At 51.9% G+C, this 25,703-nt stretch overlaps 7 protein-coding genes and 1 non-coding gene across 8 annotated transcripts; 4 read left to right on the forward strand and 4 right to left on the reverse strand.

Moving 5' to 3' along the window:
* Window positions 1-1,488: 1,488 nt before the first annotated feature.
* QC762_112900 (uncharacterized protein) lies at window positions 1,489-3,168 on the reverse strand (the record flags this gene model as incomplete). Its single annotated transcript, XM_062885708.1, has 1 exon — window positions 1,489-3,168. One exon carries the CDS (start codon window positions 3,166-3,168, stop codon window positions 1,489-1,491), a length of 1,680 nt encoding a protein of 559 aa, XP_062748853.1.
* A 688-nt stretch (window positions 3,169-3,856) lies between these two features.
* QC762_0013260 (uncharacterized protein) lies at window positions 3,857-4,233 on the reverse strand (the record flags this gene model as incomplete). The annotated part of the gene is made up of 2 exons (XM_062882962.1): window positions 4,180-4,233; window positions 3,857-4,015 (listed from the first exon to the last, which is right to left on the reverse strand). The coding sequence occupies exons 1-2, from the start codon at window positions 4,201-4,203 to the stop codon at window positions 3,857-3,859; spliced, it is 183 nt and encodes a 60-aa protein (XP_062748854.1). The 5' UTR covers window positions 4,204-4,233.
* A 986-nt stretch (window positions 4,234-5,219) lies between these two features.
* QC762_112890 (uncharacterized protein) lies at window positions 5,220-8,405 on the reverse strand. Its single transcript, XM_062885707.1, has 5 exons — window positions 7,202-8,405; window positions 6,608-6,907; window positions 6,450-6,486; window positions 5,943-6,393; window positions 5,220-5,886 (listed from the first exon to the last, which is right to left on the reverse strand). Exons 4-5 carry the CDS (start codon window positions 6,389-6,391, stop codon window positions 5,340-5,342), a joined length of 996 nt encoding a protein of 331 aa, XP_062748855.1. The 5' UTR covers window positions 6,392-6,393; window positions 6,450-6,486; window positions 6,608-6,907; window positions 7,202-8,405; the 3' UTR covers window positions 5,220-5,339.
* Window positions 8,406-9,625: 1,220 nt separating this feature from the next.
* QC762_112870 (uncharacterized protein) lies at window positions 9,626-12,914 on the forward strand (the record flags this gene model as incomplete). Its single annotated transcript, XM_062885706.1, has 5 exons — window positions 9,626-9,629; window positions 9,924-9,943; window positions 10,254-10,529; window positions 10,606-12,625; window positions 12,688-12,914. 5 exons carry the CDS (start codon window positions 9,626-9,628, stop codon window positions 12,912-12,914), a joined length of 2,547 nt encoding a protein of 848 aa, XP_062748856.1.
* A 1,501-nt stretch (window positions 12,915-14,415) lies between these two features.
* On the forward strand, window positions 14,416-16,175 carry QC762_0013290 (uncharacterized protein; the record flags this gene model as incomplete). Its single annotated transcript, XM_062882963.1, has 3 exons — window positions 14,416-14,468; window positions 14,603-14,821; window positions 14,888-16,175. The coding sequence occupies 3 exons, from the start codon at window positions 14,416-14,418 to the stop codon at window positions 16,026-16,028; spliced, it is 1,413 nt and encodes a 470-aa protein (XP_062748857.1). The 3' UTR covers window positions 16,029-16,175.
* A 137-nt stretch (window positions 16,176-16,312) lies between these two features.
* QC762_0013300 lies at window positions 16,313-16,403 on the forward strand. Its single transcript has one exon. It is a non-coding gene; the product is annotated as a tRNA-Pro (tRNA).
* Window positions 16,404-17,976: 1,573 nt separating this feature from the next.
* On the forward strand, window positions 17,977-22,989 carry QC762_112850 (uncharacterized protein). The gene is made up of 6 exons (XM_062885705.1): window positions 17,977-18,039; window positions 18,107-18,175; window positions 18,302-20,152; window positions 20,247-20,540; window positions 20,599-21,045; window positions 21,098-22,989. The coding sequence occupies exons 3-6, from the start codon at window positions 19,889-19,891 to the stop codon at window positions 22,499-22,501; spliced, it is 2,409 nt and encodes an 802-aa protein (XP_062748858.1). The 5' UTR covers window positions 17,977-18,039; window positions 18,107-18,175; window positions 18,302-19,888; the 3' UTR covers window positions 22,502-22,989.
* A 67-nt stretch (window positions 22,990-23,056) lies between these two features.
* Window positions 23,057-24,030, reverse strand: NIT8 (Molybdopterin synthase catalytic subunit; the record flags this gene model as incomplete). Its single annotated transcript, XM_062885704.1, has 3 exons — window positions 23,783-24,030; window positions 23,231-23,723; window positions 23,057-23,209 (listed from the first exon to the last, which is right to left on the reverse strand). Exons 2-3 carry the CDS (start codon window positions 23,576-23,578, stop codon window positions 23,057-23,059), a joined length of 501 nt encoding a protein of 166 aa, XP_062748859.1. The 5' UTR covers window positions 23,579-23,723; window positions 23,783-24,030.
* Window positions 24,031-25,703: the final 1,673 nt, after the last annotated feature.

Here is a 25,703-nt window from a genome sequence, read left to right on the forward strand (position 1 = left end):
GGCCGAGCGATAATTATCTAGACAATGTTCTTTAGACCTATCTACCATGTTTCAACTTGGAGTATATCGATACATGATTCTGCACATATTCAGAAACACACTTGGCGATTCCTTTTCTCAGTACTTTTTGATGCCCTTGGCTTTCCGGCCACTTCCCTTGCACTCTTGCCACACCATCTGCTTCGTCATGCCTCGTCCTGCCCCTTTTTCCGCCTCAAGAAGCTATTCATTGAACAACCCCTCCTCCGAACCATCGCAGTACGTAAGGAAATAATATTCTTCGTGGCAAAGTAAAACTTGCAGCCAGGTCGCGGGGCAAAGTTCATCCCTTAACTCAGAGCGCAACCCGAACCCTCTGAAGAATTGCTCCCTGCCCAAACCCCAACCCCTGCTTTTTTTTCCCTCCCAAGTTCCAAAGCAACCCTGCCTCTGCCAAGTTTTAAAACTCCAAAAACCCTTTGAAGAAACGACTGTTGCCCTCTCCCTTGTATACCCAAAACTCAAAATCGTCTGAAGAAAATTGTTTGATCCAACACCTTTCCCAACTTTCCCTTTCCCAACTCCCATTGACAATATCCCGATCCCCCTACTGATCCCCAAACACATAACCCTTTCCCTTCATAACCCTGGAGGCCCCCCTATACTGTCTCCTCCCTAAAGTCTCGCAGCAGCTGAACGGAGCATTCAGCTTCCCCACAAACAAAACCATAACCCGCATTGGTCTAATTCCGATCGGTTCCGCCCCTCCGATCGATGATCCTCTTGCAAGTGCCAGTATCCACACCCCTCCCCCATCAGCCCCTCACTCAGCATTCCATCCCTTGAATCACCACCCCTCCTCACTCATAACCACAATCCTTCCCTCCGATGCCGTGAGGTATGAACATACATACCGACGCGCCTCTCCTCTCACGTGTGTTACACAAGAATAGAAAAGTGAGAGAGAACGGACAATACCATCCCACGTGGCAACGAACAATCCTTACGGGTTTTGACACGCACCACAAACAAAAACAGTTTTCCCGTTTAGGTAAAATGTACACAACAGTCTGTAATAGAAAAACAGCTCCACTCTTGCAGGAAAAGGTGGCAAGTAATAATGAATGACACACACTGAGAGAATTGACACACTGAGAGAATTGACACACTGAGAGAATTGACACACTGAGGTAAGAAACAAAATCGCCCCACTTCAAACAATCCATTTTAAACACCAAGAAGGGGAGGGTGGGAAATATCTATACGAAATGAACGAAAGTCTGAAATAGAGCAAAATTTTTGTTACATATAAGAAAATCCTGAAATGAGTGTAATTTTTGTTGAAAAAAGAAAAAAACCACAGGAGAATGTGTTGTGTGTGTAAAAGTGTACATATATATGTGTGTCTGTGTGTGTCGTATTCATCGTAAACTTTTTGTTTGTGTCATAAACCAGCCATTAGCAACCCACCCAATCCCATATGCCATCTAGAGCCTTCGAGTAGTGAGATCAAGCAGACCCCCTCTTCCCACTCAAGAGCCTCCCCCAGCTCATCATCTCCCCGCTCTTCTGCCTCCTCATCCACGGCTTCCCTAGCTTCTCGTGATGATGCAGAGACTCAACAGTACTCCCTACTGTCCCGGCCCTCCTCCTCCCCGTAGGGGCCGTTGCTTGAGGTGATGATGTTGATTCAGGCTCTGGAGTGCAAGTCAAAGGCGCACTCTCACTCGCACTCCTCCCCTTCCTGCTGTGTGGGACAAACCCCCTCATCAACCTCTTGGCAAAACTCCTCTTTTTCTTCCTTCTCCCGGAGTCGGCACCTGTTGGGTCGATGTCCGAGTCTGAATCCGAGTCGTCCTCGTCAGAGTCGGAGTCGATTTCAAAGACAGAAATATTTGGTGGTGGAGGCGGAGCTTGTCTTAACAGATCGGTGGGTTTGGGAAGGGGGGGTAAAGGACGGGTGTGCAAGTCCGAGAAGAATTTCTGATTCGAGGCCGAAGTGCTGGGTGGGTGTAGCAGGCTTGGGGTGGGAGGAATGTCGTCCGTTGGAGATCGAGAATGTGACTTTACCAAGTCCGCCAAGGTGGGTGATGAGCGAGTGGAAAACTTGGACAGTGAGAGTTTGCGAAGGTTAGCAATAGAAGGACGTTTGCTGATAGACTGCCTCCAGTTAGGAGGATCAGGAAGAGATTTGTCCAGAGGAGATATCGGTGGTGATGCTTCAAAGGTGGATGGCGGTGCTGGCATTTGATAGAGCAATGGGATCGAGGCTGTTGAGCTGGCTGCTGTGGAAGCGTACTGTGCCAGAGTCGGGGTCGTTGCGTTCGACGAGCCAGGCCGGCTGATCGGTGGCGAAATCTGAACATTGGATGAATGCATTCTGGTGTCGATGCTGGGCCGCCGGCTATTTGGTAGAGACGAGCAAGGCGATGCCGTACCCGAACCAGGCTGTCGTGGAAGAGACGAAACGTGCAACGGAGAAACCGGAGGTCGTCGTTGAGGTGCTGCAAGAGGGAAAAGTGAATAAGACGGTCTCGATGACACAGATTTTGCGGTAGGAGGCCGTGGTTGTTCCACGTAGGGTTCAACAATGGGCCAAGGAAAAGCCTCGTTCTGGCTGTCGGAGCTAGATGCTCGGCCGCGCGTACTTGGTCGATCTTCTTGAATCTTCACGGAGCACTGGGCATATCCTTGTCGCCTCGATCTGTCAGTGGGACTGATAGAACGGCAGTGCTCCGATCTATCCCGGCCGCGCCGTCCGAAATACCATAAGGGATCCCACAACCCGGGTCGAGTTCCTGGAATCCCATCCTGGTAGTCGTCGTCCGCCGAGACGACCGAGTCGTGATCTTCTATCATTCCTGGAACAGAACCATCAGATCCAAGGGAATCCCGACCTTCCAGAGGAGCATCGTGGGGGCAGATGTTGACAGAATCTGTGCGGGGCCGGGAGTAGTTCGCTGTCATCTGGGGCTCTGGAGCAGTGTGTAAAACAGCGGCAAGCTCGGTGGTGTCCGCATGACAGTCCATCTTGGGCCGTCGTGCCACACGTGTGGAAAGTGATCTGAGGGTGTGCCGAGCAGAATTTGTAAGGGAGCGTGATACTTTTAGAAACGGCTTGCGAAGGAGGCAAAACTTCGAGTTGGGGATAGCCTTGTAATCGAAGGAGTGGAGAAGGGGGCCAGCCATATATGGCAGGAATGAGCCAGAGATTCGGACTCAGCCTTGGTGAGCGCAGCCTCTGGGACGCCACACTCCCCGGAAAGAGCCCTAACATAAACAAAAGTGAGGGAGGAAAAGAGGGTGTGGTGACAAGGAATGAAGGGGTGAGGTCAACACAGCAATGCGGAGGTAAGGTATGATATAGGGGATATGGACCCTTACTGCTTGGGCCCGAGCGGAATGCAACAGGCTCGCGTCCTCCGCTTAGTCGGCTGCCATCAGATGACGTATCGGGCTCCGGAGAGAGAGACAGGAGGAAAAAGGAAAGCAAGCAACGGCCCGCCAGGAAACACCACAAAACTTTGTGATGAAAGTTGCCGAGCCGAGGCTGATACACCGAGAAGATGGTTTCTTCTCGTCCGATTTGTTCGTCAGGATGAAGCCCTCACAAACGGATGGCTGGAGATATCACCTGTCCGGGTGATGTTTGTGTATGTGGACATGTCTTGTCCCAGCTGGACTCCATCAAACCACCAACGGAGAACTGTCTCGACGTATCCAGCAATTCCTGCCCCCGCTTCTACAGAGTCAGCATAAGAGACTGTAAAAACTTGGAAAGGCAGAGTGCCAGTGCCAGTGTCACGACTGGCCGAAGGACCGAGACATGGTGGCCAACCCGCGCATTGCCTCACTACGAAGCGGGTCGGATATGTGATCAGTCATTGCGCAAGCAGAGCCTAGCCCAGCTGCCGTTGCCGTTGACATGCCGCAAAAGGTAAATACGCCTCGACTGCGAGACAGCTGTCGCCAATCGAAGCAGCATCGATAGGCCGCAGGCAAGTTTGGGACTGCCGTGGCCGTGGGCGGATGTCATCTTCGCGGAGGGATGGGGCCATGGTCCGTTTGCTGTTTGAGCGCGAACAACTCCTCTGTCAGAAATCATGAAAAATGTTAACTGCGGGGGACGGAAGACAGTGAGAAAAGGGAGACGGAAGACAGTGAGAAAAGGGAGACGGTCAGAAGCAAAGAAGAGCTGACAACTGTTGCTTCCACTTGTTCCATCTTGTTGAGGGAGGCTGTCGTCGCCCGTTTGGAAAGGGAGCAACCTGAAGTTGGAAGAAGCAATCATCCCCAGTTTGGACTCCACCTTTTCGCTCTCAACATCCAATCATTCCTTTTTTGCAGCTGCAACTTATATGTAAGCCTTGTGGGGTTTGCTTTCTTGGCCCGGGGTCGACTGCCGGGTAGCGGGTCCTATGCGCATCCACATCAACGTTGCCTCGGTCTAGGCGTCCAACCTCATTCATGGGAGACGATCCATCACCGCCTTCGACTGTCTGTGATAGTGGTGCGTTTGGAATCAAACAGAAAAAGAGTTTTTCCCCCTCCCGTAACCATGCTCTTCCGACACGCTTGCGTCTCATGAAAACCTCCGATTTCGTTTCAACAAAAGCAAACCAGAGACATGCAGCTCTACTCTCTAGCCAACGGCGACAACGCATTGTTGTGGACAAAATAATAGAAGCCGCTAGTTGAGAAACGGGTGCTGAAATATACTTATCATTGCCTTAAAGATAGGTAATGGGACTTGACTCAGGGTAAATAAACCCCCAAGATAATTCGCGAGGTTTCCAATGCGATTAGTCGGCATATTCGGCTTCTATGAAGTCTTGATTCTGTACCACAACCTTTATCATTCTGTCCACAATGTGACCGCCCACAAGGGGCGCAGCAAACAAAAAGCAAAAATTGTCAAAAAACCTACCCGATCTCCAGTCGTGACATTGGAAAAGGGTGCATGTTGCATGCGTAAATCCCCAGATATGGCAACATAAATGCAGGGCTGACACCTTGATGCAGGGAGAAAGGCCCCAAGATCGCAAAGGGAAAAAAAAAAAAAAAAAAAAAAAAAAGGAAAAATGACCCAAGAGGAAGGAAAATGTGGCCAGCATGATGTGGCCTGCCCCGTCTGTGGCAAGTGTGTCTGAAAATCCCATCCCAAAATCCAAAAAATGCCATGCTAGAACCCTGAGCTGATCTGTGATACAATCCAGATCTTCCAACGCCAACATCCCATTTGCCCAAACCTAACCGCCATCAAACGCCATGGCTGTCCGCTCATGAAGCCTCCCAGTGAAAACACCCAAATTTCACCCTCATTTCAGAGGATATTGTGTTATGTGTAATCGGTGCGCCCCTCATCTGCTCGGTTCTGTCTTTTGAATGATCAGGAAATCCTCGTCGTCCTGCTCGGCAAGCGGTTCAGCGCTTGTGTTTGTCCATCGGATAATGCCGTGATAGTCGTCCTCCTCATCTCGTTCCACCACTGCCGCATTCTGTCTCTGCCAGTCCGCGAGTCCCCTGTGTCTTGTGTTTCTTTCCCGGTCCCCCGGGGCGGTAGGTGGAGAAGCAGATCCCCTGATGTAGCTGGGCGTGTGCGGCAGTCGTGGAAGCCACAATGTTTTCGCACGGAGAGCAGGCGATGTTATTTGCTGGCCCACGCTGGCACGGACCTGAACCTCAATGTCCGGATAGAGATAGGGCCGATTGATCCCCATCGACTCGAACACATCCGGGAACCACACACGCGCGAGCGGCCACAGCGCTGGTATTGTTGCTGTAACAATTGCCAGGTTCACCTCGATGGTATTGGTCGTGTAGCCAATCGTGTAATGGCCATCGGCCGGTCTAAGATACCAGACGCGAATGACAGAGTAGAGACGTACGATGCTGATGCATGTGACACTGCAAACTGACATTAGCATCATTTCAAATGTCTGGGAGAGCGGTTTCTATCTTACGCGGCTCCCAAAGCAAAGACGGTGAGGAGTGCCGCACGTATCCTCCATCCGAGCCTCAGGTCCTTGAAGGCAACGAACGGAACCAGGAGCGTCAAGATATCGGTGACGATGTTTGTTGAGGCTAGCGCTACTGCAAATAGGCCCGAGTTGAAGCACTTTCCTGACCCAGCCGGCTTCGTCCACACATATTCCACAGGGGTGCAGTTGAAGATCGTCGCTGGGAGGAAGGCGCACACCTGTAGGATGTTGAACAGGATCAGAGCTCGACATGAGATGTGCACGAAGTGTTTGGTCCCGCCCAGCCTGAGGAGAAACAACAACGCGGATATCTTGACCAAAGCAAGCAGAGGGCTGTAAAAAACGCGGTTGAGATAAGCAAAGAACAGACCCTGATTGGCAGGATGAGGGGGGATGTCGATGTCGTGAATGCCCCAATAGCCGGCTCGCATGTCTGGGTTCATCTATCAGGTGCCTGCCCGGACATTTCAAAAGACATGGCGGACTTACAGAGGGCTGCAAAAACACCCTGCGGAATTGCGAAGCCCTGCGTGAAATGCTTAGCATAGAGCTTCAACATAGACGCGGTAAATGTTATCGCTCACGGTGGCAACAAATATCAAATAGTCGTCTGCAAACACAATTAGTCGTGGACTGGCCATTTCAAGATGAGTGAACACTCACCAAGTCCCAAACCTTGACAGAGACGCCGACTCCATACTCGTAAAACACAGGCCGTGATCGAAAGAAGCGGGAAGAATCCTAGGAGGAAGAGACCAAGAGTTTGTAGTCCGCTATAGGGGTAGGGGCCCACTGGACTGACGGAATAACTCGTTGCTATTGTTGACTCGTTGGACTGTGACATACCTATCGAGTCGGTTATTCAGTCTTTACCAATACGAGGGTTGGCGAAAGTGCCATAGGGCAAATCGAAAGCATCACATCAATAGAAGTCGCGTGTGGGATATCTGGTTGCTTGTGTTTTTAGAAAAATGCGGTGACCTGAAGAAGTACGAGCAGGCAGAACCCATTGAAGGCCAGATGCCGGTCTCCCATGCCGTTTGCATTGCTCAAGGAGCCGGTGAGAATGGCTTGCTTGATCACCCCAACCCAAGGGGTGCCAATGCTATGGTGCTGGGTATAAGTGGTAGACAACGCCACACTGGCGCAGTCACACCACACCGGCGAAAACACTCGATGAAACAGGACAAATTGATGAAGTCAGGTAGATGTCCGGCTCCAAGGAGAGACCTGCACTGTACCTGGTTCCTTGAGTTAACCAACTTTGGCACTCGTATTCCCATCATGTTACCCTCTCCAACATGAGTATCGAACTTTTGGTCAGGTATCCAAGGAGATTGTTTGTGTTAGGAGTAAGACCTTCGAGTTCGCCGACCATATCCCAATGGCTGCATGACATACCCGTGACCCAATCCTTCCCGGTAAAGCGTGTGATCCTTCGAGGATGGACAGACCCCTTTGCGGAAGTGAGAACCCTGGAATTTGAACCTGCTTGGGCGAAAGCATTTCTCCGATCCTTGTGATAGTCTCGCCCTCTGCGGCTAGTGCCGAGAAAGTGAAGTTGTCTTAGACACCTCTTCGGCAACAACTTTCGGCAACACTTTCATCCGTTTGGGCTTGCATTGAATGGCGCGGCAATATGAACCCTTCTTGCCAGATACCTAAGGTATACTTGCTCGAGAGGTAAAATCGGATCAGGGCTGTCGACGATGGAAGAAAAAGCGATAACTAAGTGATAAAACCCCGAACATGATAGATTGTTGAAAATGTTGAAAAGAGAAGGCTTTTCAGTCAGACTTGTATCTCACAAGGCAACATTTTTCTGAGCCTGCGGTCCATTACATCGTGCTTCCCGGAGCCGGAGTGCATGAGCTGTGGCGTTAGGGTCAGTTCGACTGTGGCTGTTCATGGGAACTTGACAATCCGGAGAACACGGAGGAAAGGCTTCGAGGCACTCTCGTCACAGGGAGGTATCATGTCGCGCATCGACTCCACCATAATGAGTGAAAGTAAACTTGCAAGTGAGATACCTATAGCCGATGTTAGAAATGATTCGCAAACATAGAGTGATTTGCTTGGAAAGATGATAACCTAGACTTGCCCTTTTCAATAACATGGTACAAATATTTTTGGTGTCTAATCAAAGAGACATGTGTAACTTTTTGCGAATAGCTTCAGTGTTGACCAAATCGAGATGTTTGTCATCAACGGTCAGGCTCCATCATCGAAAGTTTAGGCATTCGATTTCATCTGAAACCGTGACATGCCGGGGGTTTTCAACATGTCGCTGACGATCATCGCCCGAAAGCCGGTGTTTCGGACAAAACCCTACAAAGTAGTTGCTCTAAATCTCAGTCCCGGTGAGATCCAACGGCCGCGGAGGGGTTTATTGCACTACCGCGTACAGCGTTTACTAAAAAGACCGTTGCAGTTGGGGAGAATTTTACACGGGAGCAACTCATCGCGTGAGCTTATTTTTCTCAAAAGTCGTCGACAGAGCCGAATTGGCGGCCCCACCATCACCCCTTTCATCTGCCATCTCCCGGGGCCGAGCCGTCCTTCCGGGCCTCCACACAGCGGGATGCCCCGGTGGCCAGCTCTCGGCAATAAAAGGGGAAATCGGCGGTCAGCGTATTCTTGTTGGATTGAGCAAACTTTCCATGATGGAAACAAACGAGATGGGGCGCTTCATAAGCATAGAAGGGGCATCGAAATCTTGGTCTTCGATGAAGTTCAGACCAGAGGACCCTATGATGCACAGAAATAGCTTCGAGAACAACCAGATGGAGCAGATCGATGGATCGCGACACAAGCAATGCCAGACTTTGAGATGCGCGGTCCAAGGCCAGGCCAGGGTTGGGATGGAAGATGGTGTGGGCACAACTGCTGCTCAGTACCGCCCTATTGGGATCGTTGGGGTTCTAATTCTGGCCTCTGATTGGACAGGAGATCTCTGATGTTTCGTCACCCACACTTTATGTACTGCCAGCTCAGAGGCCCTCTTCCTTTTCTGTGAGCTTGTGCCTTTTCCAAGCTTCCATCTCAAGCCTCAGTGGCCCAGCCTCCCGACTTTCTGATCCAAGTTGGGCGCTCACCAGCCCCTTCCACTTTGTTCATTTTGTGCATTGTGCTTATTGTCTCGTTGTTTGTCTGGCGCTCTGCTCGTCTGTTCGTCTGCTCGTCCACGCAAACCGAGCAAATCAGGGCACGGGGACAGGCAGCAAGCTTGATGGCCGGAACTTCAGATGACGGAGCTCTGTCCGTTCGTATATCTCTGCCAGGCATTAATGTTCCAAGCTCGATGTTGCACAGCCGCATGCTGCACCTCGAAGCTATTCTTCAGCTTCTTCTTCGTACTACTGGCCTGTCTGTAATTAGCAACTGGTATCCTGAAATCAAAAGTCCATCCGCCCGACCGACCCGTCGACTGTCTCTATGCTTGTTGGGTCCGAAGCTGCATTGCATGGAGGCACAAGGCAGGCTGACAGCTTCGGTCTGATGAGATGGATGGATGTATAAGGCCGAGGAAGCCCAATTCATCTGGTCTTCCTCTCCTTTCAGGCCCCCTTTATCACCAACCCACCACGGCCCTGTCTTTCAAGCTTCTTTTGCTGGAGATCTCGTGGATATCCATCTCCGTTGAAACCAAACAAGCGAGAGCTGCTATGAGTCCGTGCACCCGCTAAGGCTCAGCTCTGGGCGAAACAGCGATCTCCCAATCACCGTAGCGGAGGGTGGCCCTGGCGTTGTTCCTGTCTGTTTCTACCCCCGAAATCGCGGACCTCGGGGCCGTCTTTTTTTTTTGATTCCCATCTTCACCACTTCGTTCCAACTCGACAGTGGATTGAACGCCCGTTGCCAGCCATTGGCTCTCGTCCTCGCTATGTGCTTCTGACCAGTTACACTCCTTGCATATTCCCTCGTTTGAACAGCGGGACCAGACCCCTCACAGTCGTTAATCAGGCGGCAGTGACACACAATTGGTGAGTGAGGTCGAAAGTGAGGTACCACGAGGCGATCTCTCTTGGGTCGAGTGTGGGTTGGGTGTTTGGGTTTTGCGGGAGGGTCGCGATACGACACCATTCTCGTCAGCGGTCGAGCTGTGCTGTGCTAATAACTAATTTGTCTAATCGTTGGCAGCCTCATCTTCCGCGCACACACACACGCACACATTCCGAACGTTTTTTTGTCGCTGGACCCGACAAGTAATTGGCGCCAGATGCTCTGGGACAACGCCCCTAATCTTTATTCTCTGTTTTGGCGCTGCTGACTGCGCGCCGCTTGGATTTTGAGGGGGCGCGCATATCCGTCCAACCACCAAACTCGTTCGGCAATTTTTGGGCTTCCAGCCACGCATTTTCCAAGGTCTCCAAGTCTCCCGACCTCCAGCTTTTTCGCACCTCCACGCAGCCGCAGCTGTGTCCTTTGCTGCTCTGTTCTGTTGGATCCCCCGGATGGTCTAGGACCTCACGATCTTGCTTCCATTCTTACATTCCCTCCACACCATTGTTAATTTTGCGCTTTGCGGTCTCTCAGAGCCAAGATTCCCGGCTTTCCGGAATTCCTACGGTGAGTGAAGGCCAGCTGAAAGCTCCGCAACAGCTCACACACCAACCCCACCATCATTGCATGAATCCTTGATCAGGAACAGCCTCTGATCTGGCAACCCGACAGCAGCTCCCAGCCCCGTCCCCAGACCCTTGCCACCGCCGTCACCACGCTGAGTGGTGACAGTCCCGCTTTCGCCTTGTCGACCACACCAGCCCCCGCTGGTGCTTTGGGAGACCTTGCTGCTGGCAGTCAAGAAGGTTCCCTTCGCGACCCTAGCGATTTCCACCACCCAACCTCCCCGTCTTTTTTCCAGCGCCAGCAACAGCAGCAGCAAACCTTCCAACCTTGCCCCGGCACTGTCACGCCCCAGCAACGCGAAGACAGATCCCCCACACCGTCTTCACACAGGGCTCTCCGTCGCACTCCGCGCTTCTCGGCTACTCCCAGTCCACGACCTTCCGAGACCCAGCGCCGACCGCACTTTGAGGCAGCCGCCGGTGGAGCTATCCCACCGCCGATATTCTCTCTTCCCGGTGCTCGCAACAGCTGTGGTCAACCCGAACAGGTATTCAGTCCCCTTCGACGACAGCTCTCCCAGGATCTCAGTGACGACGACGAAGAGACCTCCACTGTCTTGCCGTATCTCTACGGTCACCAGCGCCTTTCTTCCTCTACCAAGGACAAGCCGCCTCACCCGCTCCTTAGCCTCTCCAAGCAGACCCAAAGCGCCATCCTTTGGACCCTTGAGGAAGCACTTCGCCAGCCCAATTCGTTTTCGCCTGACTTTGTCGAAGAAAACGCTTCGATGGCCGACCTTCTTGCTGGTAGTGGCCCTACAACCACCAATGGCAATGGTGGTGCGACCACGCGACCAACAGCGCCTCCAGCCCAACCTGGATCCCCTCAGCAAGTAATTCGTGGCCCTAGGATGATCATGCGAGAGCGTGCCGAGCGCGAAGCGAGACAGAGAGCCGAACGGGAGCAGATGGAGCGCGCTCGTGCTGAAGAAGAGGCTCGTTTGCTTGAAGAGTCTCGGCGACGTGCTGCTGAGCGCAGAGCTCCCGTTGCTGGCGCTGCTCCAGAGATCAGCCACACCCCCAGTGACCCAGCTTCTCAGCGACGACAACAGCGTGCCCAGGAAGCCAGTGGCCACACCCGGATGCCATCATCATCCTTGGCCCAACAGCAACCCTCTGCTATCCCACCTCCACTGAGACCTAGAAATGCTCAGACCCCGCAGAACTTTAGCTCTACGCCCCAGCCGGGTGCCGGAGCAGCCCCATCGCAACCTGGCGCGGACTCGACATCACAAGCCATGGGCTCCACTCGGGTTAAGAATTCGTTTCCTCATGCTTTTGAGCGCTGGGAGGCCCTGTCTGCGCACTGGGAAGGTATGACCAGCTTTTGGTTGCGCAGGCTTCAGGAAAATACAGATGAGGCTGAGCGAAACCCAATATCGTCTCAGCTCTCTCGCCAAGTTGCAGACTTGTCGGCTGCAGGCGCCAATCTCTTTCATGCCGTTGTCGAACTGCAGAGACTGCGTGCCAGTTCTGAGAGGAAGTTTCAACGTTGGTTTTACGAAACTCGTTCTGCCGAAGAGCGTCATCAGGAAGTCAATGCTACCCTGCACGCTCAACTTGAGCAGGAGCAACAGCAACGAATTGAGGCTGCTGACAATGCGGCGAAATACGAAGCTGAGAACGCCAAGCTTCAGAAATTGGTTACCGAAATGCGACGCGAATTGCTCATCTCCAAGGAAGAAGCCCGCCGGGCGTGGGAGGAGCTTGGTCGCCGCGAACAGGAAGAGCGTGAGCGTGTCGCTGCTTTGCAGCAGGGCGCTCCAACCACTGTTGGGGGTGTGCCCGTTGTCGTGATGACTCAAAGTGTCCCGAGCCGTGAGCCAAGCCGTCACCAGCGTTCGCAAAGCCAGCAAACCGCCGACACTTCGGAATACATCGCTGCCCAAGGACCTCATTACCCCGACTATGCTCAATCCACGACTTCTCAACCTCGCGCTTCTTCACCGGACAACCACCCAGGATATTTCGTTCCGACCAATGAACCTCCTCGCCAAGCTCAGTATGCTGCCGAGTCCGAAGCTGGTTACGACGAAGGTACGTGTTCCTGTACCTGACACTGCCCAACTGATGTGAGCAAGATGCTAACCGAGAAGCAGATGATTATGATGAAACCCCGACTTCTCAAGCTGAACAGACAAATTACCCACCGTCCAGTTCCCAGTGGGCAGGCACGTACACTGGACAACCCGACTACTCAGGACAAAGTTTTGCGGCTCCCGGTTGGGAACAAATGCCTCGACACCACCATCCAACTCGGCTCAGTGACGTTCTAGAGGAAGACGAGCGCAGCCGGACATCCGCGAGCCAAGTCAGTCGAGCCTGACAATGACAGTAAATGACTCCAACAACAAACCCTGCACAAATTATGTTCGGCATAAACGACCATGACCCAACGTTTCATGAGACAGGACACATATTTCTGGCTTCGCTCGCATAGAACAGATTTCTCTTTCTGCGGTGCTGTTTTGGGTGTTCAACGCATCGACTGACGGTCTTGTTTCTTCGGCATCAAGACGTGGGGGCTACTATTTTCACAAACTCGCATTAATCACAATTGTCCATCTCATCCCCATACGACTCTCGAAGCTTTCTCATAGATCTCGTATCTTGCGGCAAAGCTTTGAAGGTGGTACAATACTCACGACATATGTGTGCATACGACTCTGCGATGTTTCCGGCATTCTGGCTTTTTTTTTTCAAACTTCATTGGCGCGGCGTTTTGTTATCATGCGACCAAGACAGGCGTGGTGTTTTTCTAAGGGGAAAGCATTCCATTTTGATGCTTGTCTGGCGGTGCCTTGTTTGCTACCGTGGACAAGCGGGTTCGGAGTACAAACGGGTTGTTCATTTCTCAAACTGGGGGGGGCTGACTTCCATGATGGGGAAAAGACAAGTTTTCCCATGACGGATTAGATGACAATGTCCATATATCGATGCGACGATGCATGTTTCCCGATATCCCTCGACAAAGGTTTCTGTGGTGCGGCGGCTTGCCCTCTGCTCGGTGCTGTGGGCGGGAAGGATGGTGGATAATTTTTGCTAATGGGGATGGACGAGATGTCACAAGAGCGTGGAGAGTTATTTTTTTCAATTCACGGGAATGTGGCAGAAAGTCAAAATGGGGGGCAGCGCCGGGTTTCGTCTGGGGGTGGGGGGGGCAAGACGAGACGCTTTATGGAGCGGACATGGAAACTATGGAGAGGGGCGGTATTTTTGTAGTTTTTATTTTTGGACAGGTGAAGGTTCAAAGGGGGAATGTCTGACGAGGTGGCGTTGGCTGGGCTATGGTTTTCACGTTCCAGTGTCGTTTGATGGCTCACAGAGGTCAACATTGGTCACAAATCAGTAGCCCCGGAGGGTGTTGACCTTGTGTACGAGTTACTTTCGGTATTGGGACGTTTTTCTCGGTGGTCCGCCGCCGACACCGGCAAGTCCCGGAGGGGGGTTTGTCCATGGTCTGTTTGGTGTTCCTAGTTGAATTCAAAACCTGTCATCTGAACATCTGTGGAATCGTGCATTGCTTCATGTGTGCCTTTGTGACGTGAAATAGTGGGGATTGAGATGGTAAGACACCACCAAGATTTAGTGACATAAGCGGTGGGGGCGACCCCTGTAGCTGCGTAGCATTCAGGTACTTGAACAGCTCTCGTTTGGCGGCTCACGCCGAAACCTTTGACGTTGTCATTGAACCAGCTGCTTGAGAACTCAATTTCTACCACGCGACACGCATACTGTCACAAGGGGTGCGGTCGTATAGGAGTACGAGCGGCTAGGCATAAGATCTCCCAAGACCCCGCGTGGAAAAGCCGTTGATCAGAGTAAAGATGGGGGCGTCGTCACTGAGGCTGCTCATACGGCCTGGTGTGTTGAGTTGCTGGTATATATACGCTCTTTGTCCCCCTCTTCATTTCCAACTCCCTGGGGGTTTCTGTTCGGATTTGAAAACGGGAACTCAATTCCTTCAAGCCTCTTCAAGATGAAAGCAACTGACATTCTCCTCCTCCTCAGCAGCACCCTCTCAAGAACCAGCACCGCCGCTCTCATCAACAACAAAAAAACTAGCCCCTCCCTATTCTGCCCACCACCACAACCACCATCGCTCGTCACCACCAGAGGCTTCAGAGATGACACCTTCTCCAAGCCTCCATCCTCAATAGGCAAAAGATGGAACAGACCTGACTCTGCCACCCCATCAGAATGGGAGGCCCCTTCCTTTGCCTTTGCCTTTGAGTAAGCCCTTTCTTCCCTCCCCCCTCCCCCTCCCCACCTGGTATCTTATACTGATGATAATCCCAGCATCGACGGCGTCCTCCTCCACGAAAAAGCCCCCCTCGCCGGCGCGGCCCAGACCCTCGCGCTGCTGGACTACTACCACATCCCATTCATCCTCCTCACCAACGGCGGCGGCAAGTTCGAGGCCGACCGTGTGGCGGAGCTGAACGAGAAGCTGGGCAGCCACATGACAACTGAGAATTTCTGCCAGTCTCACACCCCGTTTCAGGAGCTGTTGCCAGTGTACCGGGACAAGACCATCTTGGTGACGGGGAGTGACTACGAGAAGTGCAGGGAGATCATGGAGGGGTATGGGTTCAGGAGTGTGGTCACACCGGGGGACATCTTCAGGGCGGCGCCCGAGGTGTTTCCTTTTGATACCGTCCGGGGGAAGGTGGGGAGGGATTTGCCGAAGCCAATCTGGAGGCCGAGGAAGGAAGCCGGGGAGCATCGTCAAGGGACGAAGGGGATGGTGAGGGATACTGAGCAGGAGGAAAGAGAGGGGAAGTTGGAGGATCATTTAAAGGTTGAGGCGATGTTTGTGTTGAATGACCCGAGGGATTGGGCGTTGGATGTGCAGGTGTTTATGGACTTGTTGCAGTCGAAGCAGGGGTATGTGGGCACGTATTCAGAGGAGAACAACAAGGGACGGTGGCAGGGGGATGGCCAGCCGAAGCTGTTTTTTAGCAACTCGGATCTGATCTGGGCGGCCAAGTATCACCTTCCGCGGTTTGGGCAGGGGGCGTTTCAGCATGCGTTGGTGGGGATTTGGAAGGAGGTTACGGAAGGGAAGAAGGAGTTGGTACGGACGAGCTTTGGGAAGCCGCATAGGGAGACGTATGAGTATGCGGAGGAGATGCTGGTGAGGCATCGGGGGGGGTGGTTGAGGGCGAAGGGGTACAAGGAGGGGGAGATTGAGGGGGGTTTGAAGAGGGTTTACATGGTGGGGGATAATCCTGAGAGTGATATTGCTGGGGCGAACGACTATGATGGGAAGGGGAAGTATGGGACGGAGTGGGTGAGCTTGTTGGTGGAGACGGGGGTGTTTGATGCGACGAGGATGAACTTTAAGGATGGGGATGTGAGGCAGGCGGATGTGGTGAAGCCAAACGTTGCGGAGGCGGTGAAGTGGGCGTTGAGGAATGAGGGGTGGGTTGATGAGTAGATGTGTGTTGATGGGATAGATACCTTGAATGAGATGATGAATGAGATCACTGTGTCGAGCCTGATCTTGAAGAAGTGTATTTTCCTGAATGGGGGTCAAGCATTTGAGTGGGTAATAAACGTATGGCAAATTTGGTCCTGTTTAAACTTCATGGAATATACAGACTGGGTGTGAAGGCTCATCTTCTGTCAGCAGATCTCTGTTCATCCAGTCGAGGTGTGAAAGCATTCTAACTGCAAATATGTTAAGTCTTACATTGATACTCTTATAACAACCAATTACAAGGGCCGCTGGTCTAGTGGTATGATTCTCGCTTAGGGTTCACCCTATAGCATTGCTTGCGAGAGGTCCCGGGTTCAATCCCCGGGTGGCCCCATCTTTTTCTCTCTCGCGACTCACCTGCAACACTACTCAAGTAGTGAGGCTATCTTTTCTGCCGATAACTGAAAGGCTATCTTTCTATCTATGTATGTATGGCCCTGTGGTTATGTAGGACGGCAAACAGCCAACAGCTAGCTCGCTCTACGTGGGGAGTATGGTCGCGACACCCTCTAAAGGAAGCAGCAGTAAACTGCTTACACTCCCAACCTTGATGGAGGTGTGTGACCTCTGCTTGACGTTGGCGAGAATATATTGCCATCCACTTCGCAGTGCTTCATGTGCTTCCCCCAGGCGCCAAAATAGTACTATCACTCTACGTGGGGCTGTGAGCAAAGATAAGCCCTCATAGTAGGCAGGCCTTTGAATTCTTAGCTAGCATATATGTCTGTGTGTCCCAGGAGATACAGCCTCTCAGTGCCATAGCCGAGGAAACGACCACTCGGGTTTCCAACGTGGTGACACACACACACACACACACATCAAGACAAAAGCCGAGACCTACATTTTCGGGTTCGTCGTTCTAGGTCTGTATCGTATCGGCCTTCATGCTGTGCTATGCAGCCACGCTTGCAATAAAAGTCAGTCTGGCGGTATGTGTCTCTTGAGCTTGATGTGTGTGTGTGGTGGTGGTACCGGTTTAATATGTGTGTATATAGCCGGGACCAATGATGTGTAATCTATTGGATGCTATTTTGGTTAGGAATGGACGTCCCGTTCTGCAGCCAGCATAAGAAACGGAATGGAGAAAAAGAAGAGAGACATTGCGGAGGAGGGGGGCCAGAGAGCTGGAACTTGGGGAATGAGTTCTTGGGCAAGTCGAGGTTCGGGAACGGATGGCGAGGAATCGTGGCGATATCGGTGGTTGAGGTGGTGGTGGTGGCCAGACTATCCCAACCCACAGGTCAAAACCCGGCGTCTTGGGAGGTTCGGTTGTTCGGTTGGAGTCGTGCAGAGGATAATCTTCCTATCCCCCTCTGCCGTGCTTGCGTCGTGCCTGCATCCATCCATGATGAAGAGTTTCGAGACGAGGCCCGAGTGTTCCTTGCTCCGAGTACGACAACCATCTCGACGATGCCAAGAACCAATACGTTATCTGATGGTTGCGAAACATGGGGCCTGGAATCTGGGTTGAAAGATAAACATTGCCTGGTTCAGGACCCCTCAGCTTTGGGACAAGGCTCGGACCGAAAATGCTAAACGGGATGCTCAGCTGGTGTTTTCTGCCCATGAGATTTTGTGTACGAGTCGTGACAGCGGCAACCAGAGCCAAATGCGACACCGAGCAGCGGGGAGAATGGGACGAAGAAGAGTATCATTCTTCTGCAGGCTCTGCAGCCCATCCTACCGATGGCCCCCCAACCTCCCCTGCGGTTGCGCCATGTACGGAAAGCTCCAAGGTTTTCTATTCGCCAAAAATCATCGTTCGGCGTGGTATGGATATAGCATTAGCTGCAGCTTCCCCGATCTTAGGTGTCTCTGGAGGATTCAAGGTCTTGTGCTCGGCATGGGTTGGACCATGGAACGTGGGAAAACCGTGCCGGCGAAGTAGAATGGAAATGCGGTCATGAATTGCGCCCTATGTTGTTGAACACTCGCTGGCCTGGTAGTGAGTGTCTCGATCCACGGCCAAGTAAGTGTAGACCGATAAGGATGTGTTTCCGCTGCTAAGAAGAACGATATTCATGACAACTGATTAGACAGAGGCGCTAAAAAGAACATTGCTTGAGATAGGCTTGAGAGCAGTATCATGCACCGAAGCCACACCTGTACGTAAACTCCGAAAGGTGCAAATGTGGGTGAGATGGTGAAGATGAAAAGGTGGGGGTTGAATGTGAAAGCAGAGTGGGCTTAGTCAGATGGAAACGGGCGCTGCTAACCACAAGAACTCTAAGCGATTGCGGGCTTCAAACCCATTTGACGAATTCAGGTCCGGATCCAAGACTTGGCCAATGGAAACGGAGGTGCACCTGGCAGTCAAGTCGGTCTTGGGACGGATGTTGCAACCCCGGCCGGCTGTTGTTCCCGCCCCGCAAAGAAGTTGAGAAGGAGCAAGATGGCCGGTGGTGGCTCGTGATGGCGAGTTTGTAGGCATATCCGTACTTTCTCCAGGCTTGCAAGCTTCTACAATATCGCCATCTTTGTCTTTGATTTGTACACTAGTCATACCCCCGCGAATCCCGATCGAAAATGTTGGAAATAATGCATTTCCTAGACCCAAATTCGCCGTTTCAGACCATCGTGCCACGGGGCCAGGCGGGAGATAAGAAGAAGCATCATGGGTCGCCGATATTAAACACAGGGCAAAGAGATGCCGCCATTGGCTGAGGTCTCTTGGATGCATCGCCGCCCATCAGGAAAACGAGTGGCAAGTCCCCGTCGAGCCTACCGTGCCGTTTTGCACCCCGTTTTCCCTTACTGATTCTTTTCTAGCCCATCATCCCACATGGGCCCCAAGTGGTCCCCAATCCCGATGCCAGAGCATTTGATATTGGAGGCATGAAAAAAGACCGTCAGTGCGACATCGCTTGTGAGTTGATTCGGCCCTCCGCTTCGGACACCTCAGGCCTGGCACACCCAGCCCAGCCCTGCGGCAGCTATCACCAATGCTTTTTGCTTCTTCTCTCCTTCTTTCGAAGCCGACCATCGCTTCCATGCGTCAGGGCACGCATTAGTGTTATCTCATCGCGACGGGATGGATCAAGGAACAGCATCACGCAAGCAGTCTCCAGGTCTCTGGGCAATGCTGGGGCCCCCGCCTCGATCCCTGTCACATCGCCGGGAGCTCAACCCATCAAACCAGCCATCAGGCCAATTTAGGCAGGTCAGCACTCGCTGGGGATCGCTGTGGTCGACGGCTTGTGTGCTTCCTGTGCTTCCAGAAGCAGCCCCTCCTTCATTTTCACCCGCTAGCGAGTTGACCTGACCCTCCCATGGTCCTGCTCCCCCAGGCCCGCCGAGAAGTCGCCCAGCCGAACCAGTGTTTGCCCTTGGCCCAGTGCACTCCATGTCGCCGACGCTGGCTGCTGCAGAGAATCCACCGTTTTCTTTCCCACCACCTTCTCCCCTTCCGACACCACCACTTCTCCATTCCTGCGCTGTCGCCCGCTGCCCCGTTCGTCGCTGGCTCTGTCTCGCCTGTGTGAACCCCGGGCCCCGCTTCTTCACTGATCAGTGAGCCAGTGTTCTGCGCATTGAAGCACGAGGCAGCCATGTCCAGTTTCAATATACATTAATCCATCCCCCTGTCTTAGCTGCGCTCGCGCCATTGACTTTGTTTTCTCTTTTTTTCTTCTCCCTACAACACCAAAACGTTGCTATTTTGCGTGACGGCCCCGACAACACACCACTGGGCGCGTCGATTACACCCTTTCTTGCTTCTCCGGCCCTGTCGCGCCGGGAGCAACGGAGCGGCCGATACTCGCTCCGCTCAACCAAGGGGATCTCTGAAGGAAGGCAGTGTGGATTGAGACAGAACCAAAATGGTCCCGGCATTTTTGAGTGGCATTCTTCGACGGCGGCATGATGAGGAGGAGCAACTGCCAAGTGTTGACGGGTCGTTGGAGGGGGACTCGAGTGGGCTGGCGTCGCTGAAGCATTTTGAGAAGATGCACCGACTGGATCCAAACCTGCCGTTGGACGAGCTGGAGGAGGTGGATATCGCCATCATCTTGAACCAGCAAAATGCCGAGAAGGGGGCGGAAATTGAGCAGGTCTTGAATGAGGACAACTCTCCATATCCAGAAGTGAGAAGCCACCCTAGAAATATGGCCGGCGCAAGAGGTGTTGGAGGTTGTGAAATGAGGGGATGGTCGTTCTAACATTTGTCCTCTTATCAAGGTACGAGCCACGGTACGAAACTTCGATGTCGAGATGCCTGCGAATACGGTGCGAGCATGGGTCATTGGGATGCTCTTGTGTACGATTGGCTCCGCCGTCAACATGCTGCTGTCGCTACGAAACCCGAGCATCATGCTCACGACATTTGTCATCCAACTCATCGCCTACCCATTGGGTCTCTGCTGGGATTATGTGTTCCCGGACCGTGTGTGGAATGTATGGGGGCTCAAGTTCAACCTCAGGCCAGGGCCATTCAACTTTAAGGAGCATGTCATCATTGTGGTCATGTCAAATGTGCGTTGTTGATGGTTTTTCCCATTTCTGGATGTTCCAGACGCTAACGTGTACGCAGGCTGCGTATGGAGGTGGCGCTTTGTATGCTACTGATGTGATCATTGCACAGCGTATGTGGTACGGCCAGAACTTTGGCTGGCTATGGCAAATGCTATTCGGCATCACGACACTTTGCACGGGTTATGGGCTGGCTGGTTTGGCAAGGAGGTTCCTGGTGTGGCCCGCCGCCATGATCTGGCCGACCGATCTCGTCAACTGCGCCCTATTTTACACCCTTCATGACCACAGCCCATCCGATCCGACAGTGACGAACGGCTGGAGCATCAGCAGATACAAGTGGTTCATGATCGTGTTCGGTGGCTCGTTTTTGTGGTACTGGTTCCCAGGCTATCTCTTCCAGGGCTTGTCATGGTTCTGCTGGATCACCTGGATCTGGCCGGAGAATGTTGTGGTCAACCAGCTGTTTGGTGGATATAGCGGTTATGGACTGTTCCCCATCACTCTGGTAGGCCTCCCTGTTTGCTTTCACACGCCGTCTTTGGCTGACACTTGTTTAGGATTGGAGTATAATTTCCGGCTATCTCATGTCACCGCTTATTCCCCCATTTCACGCCATCGCCAATGTCATCGGCGGGGTCACGGTTTTCTTCGTTTTTGTGTCCATCGGGATCCATTACTCGGGCATGTGGTACTCGGAGTTCCTGCCGGTTCAAAATGCCCACGCTTACGATAACACCGGCAATATTTACAACGTTTCCAAAATTTTAGGAGCTGACCTGCAGTTCGACGAGGCCAAATACATGGCCTACTCCCCGCTTTATCTCCCTACCCAATTCGCGCTCGCCTACGGGCTTTCGTTCGCCGCGGTTGCTGCCGTCATCACACACGTCGCCTTGTACCACGGCCGCGAAATCATGTCGCAATGGAGGCTGGCCCGGCAACAAGAGGACGACATTCACATGAGGCTCATGAAGAAGTACAAGGACGCTCCGGACTGGTGGTACGTTGTACTCTTCGTCATCATGCTCGGCATGTCTTTTGCCGTGGTCGAGGCCTGGGACACCAACTTCCCCTGGTGGGCTTACATCATCTGCATGCTCATCCCGCTTGTCTGGACGATCCCCATCGGCATCGTCCAGGCTATCACCAACATTCAACTCGGCCTCAACGTCTTGACCGAGTTCATCATCGGTTACATGCTCCCCGGTCGCCCGCTCGCCATGATGATGTTCAAGAACTATGGTTACTTGTGCATGTCACAAGCGCTTTACTTTGTCCAGGATATGAAACTAGGTCACTACATGAAGGTCCCTCCCCGAACCATGTTCTGGTCGCAGCTCATCGCATCGATATGGTCCGCCATTGTTCAAATCGCCGTCATGAACTGGGCCCTGGACACGATCCCCGACATCTGCTCCGAAGATCAAATTCACCATTGGAACTGCCCAAGCGCTCGCGTCTTTTATACCGCTTCCATAGTATGGGGCGCTATTGGTCCGGCGCGCATGTTTTCTGGCACAGCGCTTTACAGCTCTCTCCAGTGGTTCTGGCTCGTCGGCGCCATTGCTCCCATCATCACCTGGTTCTTCGCCCGCCGATATCCGAGATCCCTCTGGCGGTACGTCAACATGCCGCTTATTTTCGGTGGATCAGGCTGGCTGCCACCCGCGACGGTGTATATCTACTACTGCTGGGGCATCGTGGGGACGGCCTTCAACTATCTTATCAGGAGGAAGAAGACAGGTTGGTGGTTGCAGTACAACTATGTCACTTCGTCGGCGCTGGACTGCGGGTTGATTGTGTCAACGTTGGTGATTTTCTTTGCGCTCTATCTGAGCGAGACGGATGCGCCGAAGTGGTTCGGAAACACGGCCGTGTTGGCTACTTTGGATATGACGGCGAAGTCGATACAAAAGGTTGTACCGAAGGGGGAGACTTTTGGGCCGAGTGTATGGCCATAGTGGGGAGTGAGGGTACAGGGGCAAATAGGGGGTCAAATGGGAGGAGTTTAGGGAGTTGGATGTGTTTTGTTTGGGGGGGGGAGTTTACCGGTTTTGATTGATTTTTCAGTTCGGAAAGTCTTTACTATATGGCATGTGCTGGACTTGGTTTTGTTCACTTGTGGTTTGATGGTTATTTTTGGATGAAAATAAGCGAGCGAGTAAGCGAGCAATGGTCTTTGGGGGGATTTTGTCTCTGTTGATTTAAGGGGTGAGGGGGGTTGATATGGAGAGGATCAAGTCATGTGTCATATGTAGCTGTCTATTGGGATGTCAAAAATGAGATAGTTGTCGGTCAAGGGACTTTTCGGGTTTGTTGTGCCCTATTTGCGAGTGTCAAGTTTCCCTAAAACCTTCGATATCACTCTATGACAATAGGTGTTTCAAACTTAGATACGTAAAATTAGAGACCATAGTTCAAAAGCTCAAGAATACATCCTATCCCATAACCTGCTCACTACCAGATAGCTAAGCATGATTACAAGCCAAATCCCAACATGCAAACCCTCTTCCCTTTTACTCGCCCTTGCTCCCCTCCTTCACCTCCGCCCCCTGATGCCCATCCCTATTAGCCCTCCAAACCCCCCCATCCTCAAACTCCTCCCGTTTCCAAACCTCCACCTTCTCCTTGCATTCCTCCAGCGCCTCCTCGCCCGCGAGCCACGCAGCCTTCCGATGGGCAGAGCTCACCGCGATGAGGATACTCTCCTCGCCTATGGGGACTGTGCCCAGGCGATGGACGATGGCGATTCCTTTTAGGGCGTGCTTGGTCAGAAGCGAAGAGGCGATGGAGGAGAGGGTTTGGAGGGCTAGGGGGCGGTACGAGGTGTAGGTTAGGGAGGTGACGGGTTTAGAGGCGAAGTTGTTTCTTGTCGTGCCGGCAAAGGTGACGATGGCGCCCGCTTCTGGGCTGCGGACTTTGTCCATTATTGAGAGGATGTCGAGTGGGAGGTCGGTGAGGGAGACGTAGATTCCCGGGAGGGAGATGGAGGATTCTCCCTCTGGGGGTGGGGGGTTGACTTGATCTTGGGTTGTCATCGTTGGTGCACTGCTCGTGGTTGTGTGAGGGGAGGACAAAAGTCAGGGGTTCAGGGGGCAGTGTTGCTCAGGTCTGGGTGGGCGTGTATCGTTTCACCGAGAAATATTGAAGATGGAGCGCAAAATGGGTTTATAAAAGCATTGTCTGGCTCTTGCAAGTTAGCAGTTTTTTCATTGATATCATCAACTTCATCAAGCACCCACCCCCTGTAATGAGCCACACCGTGGAGGCAGAGGGTCATCGGCGACTACTCAATGATGGGCCTCGCAAATCGAGTGCAAATGTATTTTTTGGGGATTTGGAACTGCTGTGCTGCTTCAAACTTCTTATTGCCTCATCAACCACACCATCTCTGTCTTTCGTCTGTAAGTGGCCCCCTCAACACCGTGCTTATCACCGGCGAGCCCACACTGTGGCCCCGCGATGCTAGCCCACTGTCGATAAGATTAGATAATCGGAATATCTTCGGTTACTAACGGCTGCTGCAGACTGCTAGCGCTCTGGCCACCTGCGCACGCGCTCCAGGTAAGCTTGCGACTCGGTGTTTCCTGCGACTGCACCCCTTTGACACGGGCAAAAGGCTAAAAATCTGTGGCGCGTGTGGTGACCTGAAGTATACCTACTACAGCCCCCTATCTTTTTAATGTACCTTCTTATAAACGCGTGTATAGAAACCGCGTGTTTTTTTACCTAAAACTCTTTAATTTTATATTTCTAATTCTCGAGATATATCCTGTAGGGTAAACTGATATCTTTTTATTAATTCTACATTATTTTAATTATAATGACTTTAACTACGTTAATTAAGTTAGTAAGATTACGGATTTTACCTTTAAAAAATGAACTCGGAAAGTTCGGTTTTATTTACGTTAATGTTATTGTATGTCACGGTTCTAGAAGACAGTGGAGCTACGAGGGACCAATCAGGATGAGACTGCGCGATCGAGCGGGGCTCACGGTCCACGGTCCAGTATCGGCCAATCAGGAGCGGACCGAGGACCGTCTGTAAGTCAACGGTCCACGGTCCACTGGTCTATATATACGGAGGAACTGGCTGGTGTAGATAGACAGTTCCGCAGTATGCAATTCAGATTGCATTCACGGTATCTTGTGTTTACATTGAGACATCTTGTTATGCACTGTTTAGCTGCACCGAACCAATTGTCAGAAGTTACCTTCAACCCGTATCCCTTTCAGAGGTTCTGTACAGGGGTTCGTCACACGTCGTACTTAGCAGCACAGTCTGAGACTCGCCAAGTTCTTGGGTAATTGCTTCACCCTCCTGAGACCCCTGTAGTTACAGTGCTCTCAGCGACCCCATTTAAAACAGTTTATTTTAATAAGTACTCAAAAGTGTTATATTTAGTTTAGTTATTTAGATTATCAAGTAGTAATTTATTTATAATAAAAGATTACATAAATAACTATTAACCTTAGGATTATATATAAAATTAAGGTAATTTAATAAAATATATAGGTTTACGATTTAATGGTATTTAATTTACTAATTAAATCAAATAGTGTGCTTAAGGTTAGCTAATTGTGACGAACCCCTGTACAGAACCTCTGAAAGGGATACGGGTTGAAGGTAACTTCTGACTGTAACGGTTCCAGGAGTGTATTACAACTATCTGGTGACGACTCTACGAGTACACCGAACTTGAAGAAGAAAAGGAAAAGGGGAATAGAAGGTTTGTCGACATGAGCCTCTGGTATGGCTGAGGGTGTTGGCCAGTGCGCGGTGATAGAAGGTTCTGGAGTAGTGGTCTGTGCGTTCTGGGAATAGCTTCACCAGGGCCGAGGGTTGCCGAGGTCCATGCCAGGCTCAGCCTGTTACACTGACAATTGGTTCGGTGCAGCTAAACAGTGCATAACAAGATGTCTCAATGTAAACACAAGATACCGTGAATACAATCTGTGATTGCATACTGCGGAACTGTCTATCTACACCAGCCAGTTCCTCCGTATATATAGACCTAATGCCAAGCCTGGATCATTCTGTTTCTCCCCGGATCATGACCGACTCTTAAGGATCATGAGTGATTCCTGGGAATCGTTCATGATTCCTTCATGTCCCGGATGATCCACCTCTTATTGGTCTATCCTCCTTTCTCTTGATTGGCT

The sequence above is a fragment of the Podospora pseudocomata genome (genome assembly GCF_035222375.1).
Source record: "Podospora pseudocomata strain CBS 415.72m chromosome 1 map unlocalized CBS415.72m_1, whole genome shotgun sequence".
NCBI lineage: Eukaryota > Fungi > Ascomycota > Sordariomycetes > Sordariales > Podosporaceae > Podospora > Podospora pseudocomata.

Excerpts from the sequence above, each read along its gene's own strand:
- QC762_112890 (XM_062885707.1), bottom strand. The coding sequence starts at position 6,391 with ATGCGAGCCGGCTATTGGGGCATTCACGACATCGACATCCCCCCTCAT. Across the intron at positions 5,887-5,942 it reads GTCTTTGCTTTGGGAGCCGC|TGTCACATGCATCAGCATCG; the intron begins GTAAGATAGAAA and ends GTCAGTTTGCAG.
- QC762_112850 (XM_062885705.1), top strand. The coding sequence starts at position 19,889 with ATGGTCCCGGCATTTTTGAGTGGCATTCTTCGACGGCGGCATGATGAG. Across the intron at positions 20,541-20,598 it reads TCATTGTGGTCATGTCAAAT|GCTGCGTATGGAGGTGGCGC; the intron begins GTGCGTTGTTGA and ends ACGTGTACGCAG. Across the intron at positions 21,046-21,097 it reads GACTGTTCCCCATCACTCTG|GATTGGAGTATAATTTCCGG; the intron begins GTAGGCCTCCCT and ends ACACTTGTTTAG.